This window comes from Hylobates moloch, unplaced genomic scaffold, assembly GCF_009828535.3.
Source record: "Hylobates moloch isolate HMO894 unplaced genomic scaffold, HMol_V3 SCAFFOLD_60, whole genome shotgun sequence".
Taxonomy (NCBI): Eukaryota; Metazoa; Chordata; class Mammalia; order Primates; family Hylobatidae; genus Hylobates; species Hylobates moloch.
Genome location: NW_026652335.1, coordinates 146097 through 153432, shown reverse-complemented (window position 1 = coordinate 153432; position 7336 = coordinate 146097). Strand labels below are relative to the sequence as shown.

Here is a 7336-nt window from a genome sequence, read left to right as displayed (position 1 = left end):
AAAAAAAAAAAAAAAAAAAAAAAAAAAGAAGTCAAGTCTAACTGCAGTTACAGATCCTCTATTTTTAAAAAGGGTTCTTCCTAGGACTCCACTAAAAAGACCCGCTTTCCCAGATCTGAAGTATGGCCTGGCATGCATGCCAAGTGCTCAGGGTACAGGGAGGGCACGTTAGTTGAGCGGGCAACTGCCTGCTGAGGTCCTCAGCCACACAAGCACACCTGTCCACTGAGCGGTGCAGAAGCTGCCCGTGTCGCCTCCTCCTGAACCACCTGCTTGCTATGTTCCTGACACCTAACGGCCCACGATAAAATACTCAGATAGGATTAATAGTCAGCCTTGTTGATCAGCTCCCAGAATGGGGAGGGTTGCCTGGCTAGCTTTGATCTCTAAGTCCATTGGCCCCACGTGGACATTCCAGGTCTTTGAAACCATCTGCTGAATGGCTTTCATGTCGGAGACACCTATTGAAACTCCTGGGAGGGCCTTCTCTCATCCCCTGGTCCCCTGCACCTACCTGGCCGGACTGGAGACAATCTGCCCAGGAGGAAGAGGCTGAATGGAGGTGTTACAGGGAAGAGGACCCCAAAGGAGATGTCGTCTACAGCCTGCTCCAAGGCAAGAAAAGCCTCAGCCAGTAGCCAGGTGATTTGAATAAATGGTTTTACAAAACCTCCAGGTGGGTCCACATCAGGTCGGGGCTCGAGGTCAGAGACCCGGCTTGGGCAAGATGGGAAATCAAGCACAGATGTCTACACACAAAAGGGCCCCTCCGCCCTGTTCCCACCCTGGGGATTCAAAGACGAGGAGGCCGATGTTTTGAAAAATATAAAATTTTAATAAAGGCTACATCTCTTAATTACAATAATTATTGTACCAAGTAATTTTCCTTAAATGAACTCTTTATAATGCATAATTTACAGTATAAGTAGAACAAAATGTCATGACAAAAGTCATTGAGTACAAGACTTGTAATAAAAAGGCATAAAATATATTTATACATAAACCCCTTTCAAAAAACAAGGGAAAGCTTGAGCCCTCAATATAGGGCGACACACGGAGCGGGTGACCGTGCAGGTACAGGTACTGTACTGATTTAAAGTCAAGCACTAGAGATAGTGGATTAATACTCTTTTGCCGTACACTATATACAGATGTATAGTACAAGTAACAATGGCAAACAGAATGTACAGATTAACTTAACACAAAAACCCGAACATCAAAATGAAGGTATGTGGAGGAAAGGTGCTGCTGGGTCTCCCTACAACTGTTCGTTTCTTTGCGGGGCAGGGGGTAGTTCCTGAATGGCTGTAGTCCAATGACTAATGTAAAACAAAAACAGAAACAAAAAAAACAAGGAACTGTCGTTTCCACGAAAGCACAGTGGCAGTGATTCTAGCAGGCCTCAGGGCCCTGGGCCTGGGGAGGCTACATGAGGTGGAGCCTCAGTCACACGATCAACCTGGGGCCCCAAAGAGCGGGGTTCCCTGCCTCTCCTTCTGCAACGGATCATCCCATCCAACACAACCCCCAAAATGTTGATGATGACGCAACATGGTCAACCCTCAAGACCTTTAAGACAAACAGAGCAGCATAGGAAAAAAAAAAAATGCACCAATTTCTGCATGTGTCAATGGTAGGGCACCATTTTAAAAAGTCTGTCTAAAAAAGTCTGTCTTCGCTTGGAGGGACGCAGTGCAAAGCATAATTCCTCTGTTAGTGAAGAAACCATGAACGCACTCCTAGCTCAACTCCTAAGTTTAGTCAGAACAATTAAAACTTCCTGTCTCCCCCTTCCAAGTTTAAAGCAGCATATCCATAAACTGGGGATGGGGGAAATCAACTGTTCTATAAATATCAGTAAGGATTCCTGTTCAGGTAAGCTATACACAGTTTCTCTTAGTTTATGGATTTCAGATCCCTAGGAAGTCATATATTATGTATGGCAGTCTCTCAAATACAGGCAGCATCTTCAATAGCCAAGAGTGGTCATGTTTTTAATAAATAGTTCAGGCTTTTCTTATCTCAGTCAGTACCCAGCTCATGAATCATGAAAATCAACCTCCCCCCGCCCTCCCGAAGGCCCACTGGCCGATTCTTCCTTAGACTTTGTCTTCTTCATTGGTTTAATTTTCCTTCAAATTGTTTTGTCGCACTTGCTCACAGCCAAGACAGTTCACAAGAGCTTCGGGCTCCAACAGTTCACCAAAGCCAGACCCCAAGGCTCAATCGATCCGCTCCACTTTGCCCAGAATCCGGCCTTCATACATCGGGAGCACCGTCTCATCCTCCCAGATCTCCTCAAACACCGCTCCACAGGCAAACTCATCGCTTGCTTTTTTGAAGTAATACCTTAAAAGGAAAACCAGAAAAGCTTCTTGGTAAACTGCATTTTCCACATTGTTGAAAAGAAAAGCATACCAACATGGAGGACTGAGGTATCCTAGGAATTTGCTATGGCAGGTGTGCATGGACACTGTTGCCCACATCTGCTTTAAGATGGCAACTGGGACTGGCCACACCACAAGCAGCAGGTGGGCCGAGATGATGAAGGCTGGGCACCCACTGAGCAGCAGCCTGGGCTGGGCCTGCCACCTGCAATCTTCAGCCCAGCACCTCTGCTGTCTCCTGACACACATACACTGTGAAAAGCAGAGCTGCTTTTCCCCTCCAACCTTTTTCAGCAGTGGAGTGGGGGAGGGAAGGGAAGGACAAATGCCTGCAGTTCATTTGCAGCAGGAGCCAAGCAGGTCCTTCAAAGAGACTCCAGACTATCTCCAGGTTCAGCCATCCTGAACCCATCACACCTGGAGAGCCGGAACCTGCTGAAGTCTGTAAAAGGCTGACTTCCAGATGGTTTAGCAGTCCAGAAGCCTCTCGGCCTTGCCATCCTCCAGGGACCAAGTGCAACACTCCTGGATGGCCCTGGCACAGCCACACAGGAGGCAAGCCAGCCCAGCACAGCTTCCCAGGGCCAAACAGACGGCACTGGCCCCATGATGCCCTCCCCTCTTCTCCCCATTTCCAGGCCTCTTCTCCCATCCCACCCCTCCAGGGTCAAACAGCAAAGGCCCTTCTATTATGCTCGTTGATTAAAGGCTCCTTTCATCCCTCCCCAGCGTTCTTTCTTCTGAGGCTGTTTAATTGTACAGATGCAAATGCCTGGCCTCTCAGGAGCGCCACATTCGGAAACAACTGCTGTCCTCTTGGGCCAGGCCCACCCCCAAACCCCTTCTGAGGAAATTAAGCGAGGGCCTCTTCCTTCCCTGTCCCCAGCCAAGGGAGACCCCTCAGAGGGATTAAACTTGCCCCTGCAGGCTGTCATTTCCAGCCCATAAAGGCCACTCACAGAGGGAAGGTCACAGTCCCCTGGGGGGATGGGAGAACCTTTCGAGCATTTAATTGTGTCTCAGGGTTATGGTTGGGCTTTGTCTTTTCCCTTTAAAAATAAAAAAAAAATTAACTCCCCTTGGTTAGAGCTCAATTTTTTCCCTCTTTAATAAAGGCAAGCCAAATACTTTTGTAGGAGATAAGGCTAAATACAGTGAACAGCTGGGTTTAGTCAAGGTTCTTTGTTTTTAGCATTCCTGACCCAGCTAATGCAGTAGGGTGAACAACGGCATGGATCTGACTAGGCAGCACTGAAGACACGTCATGTCAAGGGGTCAAAATTCCCGGGGGAGCGTGAGGAGACAGTGAGAAAATGGGGAGGGGCTCTGTGCACAGGAGACTGGGGACAGTGGGGGGAAAAGTCACTTCTCCACATAAGAGGCTCAAATCCCAACGCCACCCTCCGTCAGACCCCTTTGGCCCCAGCTCCGACCCCTCCAGGGTTTACCAAGTTGGGCTTTCACAGCATGTCTGAGCAAACATGCAGCGACCTTTTACATAATTGCAACCTCCTCCAGAGAGGAGAGAGGCCACATTCTCTCAGCCCCGCCCCCAGGACTTCAAACGCACTGCACTGCCCTCATTTTCTCCAAGAAACAGGCTTTTCCACTGCAACATGCTTTATGTGGCAAACTTTGCTTTCTTCTGACATCTGGCACCAATAGCGTCTGGCGCGTCTGAAGGGACTGTTTGCTTTTTGAACCCCTGCCATGCTGAGATTACTCAACGCATCCCAGGTCCCCCCACCTCCCACCCCTGCTCCACGGCCCCAACCTCACTGGGTCTTTTTTATTTTTTTTGAAGGGGGGATGTATTCGTACAAATTGAGATGTTGAAGCACCAGCCCTGCTGGAAGGGTGAGGCATGACACCCTGTGTCCCTGTCCTACCCCAGGAGGGCACTGAGTCTAGCTCAGGCCCTGCAGAGATAAGGCAGCTGGGAGGGCCTTCCCACAGCCTGATCCACTCAGGAAAGAACTGGAGAGGATCGGAGAGTTGACCATTTGTGCAAGTCTTTGTGCATTAAAAGGGAGGCCAGGGCTTCAAAGCCAGGCTGATTAACTGTGCCTTGGGGAGAAAAAAAAAAAATCAGAGCCAGATGTGGCCAGAGCAGCTGAAGGAGGCACCTTCCCCACAAGCCTATGCCAGCGCCACGTGGCTCTTCTCCGACGTCACCTGCAGTTCCATTCAAAGTCCAGCCCAGACAAAGCCAAGATCAAAATGAATCCCCAGAAGGGCACACTTGTGTCATTAGTTTCACCTTGTGTCTTTTCAAGATAAAAGCAGCAGCAGCAGCAGCAGCCAGGCCTGTTCCCCCATCCCTTTGATACCTTTTCACAACTGTCTCTGCCCAGGTGTAAAAGGGAATATCCAGACCCAGCGACACGCCCTGCTGGCCAGTTACCTCCAGGGGCTCAGTCCAACCTCCATCCCCTCCCCCTTCCAAAGAGAATCACTTTGAGCCCCCGCCCACACTAACACCCAGATGAAGGAGGCTGGTACAACTACACAGGGCCTGCTCTAGAGGGGAGGGTGTCTCAGAGCCCTGCAGGTGGACTCACCCCCGTCGAGGAGCCCATGCCCACCTGGCAGGTTACCAAGTGCTATTCAGAGTTTTCCACTCACACCCCTGGCCCTGGTGGCGGCAATGGGTTCACACCTGGGCATAGACTGTGGTCCTGGCACAGTGACAATGGCACACAGCTGAGGAGTTGGAACTCTGTCTCAGGTGTAGACCCCAGAGTGAGCACCTCCTTAAACTAGGGTGCCCCTGTCTCATCCTTGTCCCTGTCTGGAGTCCTAAACCTGGGACAGAACTGGAGCAGAATCCACACATTCTCTTGGGCTGCAGGCCATGGAGAGGGGCAAGGGAGGACTCCAGATGAACCGAGGCAGAGTCATCACTTGCTTCTTACGAGGGAAGTGATCAAGAGAAGGAATAGCCTAGGGCTGGCCCTCATCCTCCTCAGCTCTTGAACCCTCTCAAGGGCCCTAAAAAGTCAGCATGGACCTTCTCAAGGGCACCTTCGTCCACTCTACAGACAAGGTAAGGAGACCAGGAAGTTCCCTTCCTGAAGCCCCTGCAGGGGAGAAGGCAGCCGGGCCCGGACAGGGGGAGTAGACTGCCCTATTCACCCTGTGGCCACCCGCAGGTCCAGCCCCTTCTCCGTTATGGACAAAGGCGCATCCCTGCTCCTAATGGCCCATAAAAGCCAGGGAGGCTCTTCAGGTGGAAAGGCAGGCTGAGAAAAACACGGCGGACTTTTCCTAGGTATGGTTCCTCACTTCAGTGTGGGGTCTCTCCTAAACTCAAGCCAGGAGGGCGGTGCTTCCAGACCCTCCCTCCTAATCAATGTGCCTGTCCCTCTTTTTTCTCCCTGCTCCCCGCTCGCTCACAAGTCCCTCAATTGCAGGTAAAGCCTCTGCAGTGCGGCCTGAGCCCCACTCTCCTGTCAGAGCAAGCAGCTGCTCCTTTTCTTTCCTCAGTCTGGTTCACCTGGTGGAAAGAGCCTGGCCAAGTCCCCCAGAGAACCCTCCACGCAGCCTCCCTCTTGCGGCTGCTGCTTCGTTATTGCTGCTAGTGTGAGGGGAGAGAAGAAATGAGAAGGAGCCTCCCCCAGCGCCTGCTGAGCCCCCTCCCACCCTGCCCCGCCCAGGTCTGCTCAGCCAGGGGAGCTGCTCCAGGCTCTGGCTCTTGGTTCTCAGCAAACAAACTCAGAGCAGAAAAAAGCCACAGGACTCTTACCTATAATTTCCCTTTTTGCTGAGCTGCTCTTTAAAGTGGCCCAGGGTCAAGCTCTGAGCCTTCAGCATCCTCCGGTATGGAATTTCTTCCCCACAGAAAAAGTAAGTGACAACCAACTCACTGGCCTGGAGCGCGTGGACACCTGCCAGTTTCTTTGGCTCTTTGTGACTGAAAATAAGATGGAATGGAACAAGTTTAGCATTTTAAAGCAGACACACATCTAAAGCAAACACACACGTGCGCACATGTGCATAAGTGACAGGGTATCCAAACACTAGGGCTGCAATTGTAAACCCAAAGTGGGGGCTAGGGCAGAGCCCTACATCCCAGAGTCAGGCAGCTCTCAGGGACACATAGTCCAACCCCACGTGTGCTGCATGGAGCATGCAGAAAAGGATGATTGCCTTTTGGTTGTACAGATTGGTATCATTTCCCCCACTGCCACCAAATGAAGGTATACAGCGGCCTCTTTCAGGTTGGCATAAATGGGGCGCTTCCCCAAGAAGATGAGAGAAGAGAAATTATCACAGAGATGCCGGGTCTCACCTGGATTGGAGAGTGCTAAAGAGACAAACCCAGAGCAGGACACCTTTGGGATGGCATGAACTCAGAATGCCTAAAGCCCACCCCTTATTCCAGCAGAATGAGAACAACTAATGGGGGCTATGGCACAGTCATGTCCATTTCCCCATTTATTCTGACAGTTTGTAGAATGGCTTGAAAAAAACGCTGCTAGGCCGGGCGTGGTGGCTCACGCCTGTAATCCCAGCACTTTGGGAGGCCGAGGTGGGCGGATCACTTGAGGCCAGGAGTTTGAGACCAGCCTGGCCAACATGGTGAAACCCTGTCTCTACTAACAATACAAAAAATGAGCTGGGCGTGGTGGTGGGCGCCTGCAATCCCAGCTACTCAGGAGGCTGAGGCAGGAAAATTGCCCGAACTCAGGAGGCGGAGGCTGCAGTGAGCCGAGATTGAGCCACTGTACTCCAGCCTGGGCAACAGGGTGAGACTCTGTCTCAAAAAGAAAAAAAAAAAAAGTGGCTGGCCCAGACCCGGACAGCTGGTACACTTAGGGTCAACTAATTGAAACAATGAAAGGGTCCAGGGCGGTGGCCTATTGAGGACTTCAAACATTGCTCATTGATCAGGATGAAGACATTAAGAAAGAAAACTTTCTATAGACCATTTTAGATCTCTTTAGCAG

General features: G+C 50.8%; 1 protein-coding gene across 6 annotated transcripts in view; it reads right to left on the bottom strand.

Annotated features, from left to right (window-relative positions):
* Positions 1 to 814: 814 nt before the first annotated feature.
* Positions 815 to 7336, bottom strand: part of LOC116463765 (axin-2) — a 116960-nt gene continuing 110438 nt past the window's right edge. For 4 of the 6 annotated variants that reach the window (XM_032147020.2, XM_032147028.2, XM_032147025.2 and 1 more), the window contains 2 exons: positions 6133 to 6300; positions 848 to 2349 (listed from right to left, as the gene is read on the bottom strand). In XM_032147020.2, the coding sequence (XP_032002911.1) occupies positions 2223 to 2349; positions 6133 to 6300 (295 nt within the window). In that variant the 3' untranslated portion in view covers positions 848 to 2222. Of the gene's footprint in view, positions 2350 to 6132; positions 6301 to 7336 lie in introns of all 6 variants that reach the window. The other 2 variants (XM_032147024.2, XM_032147029.2) reach the window with 1 other exon arrangement.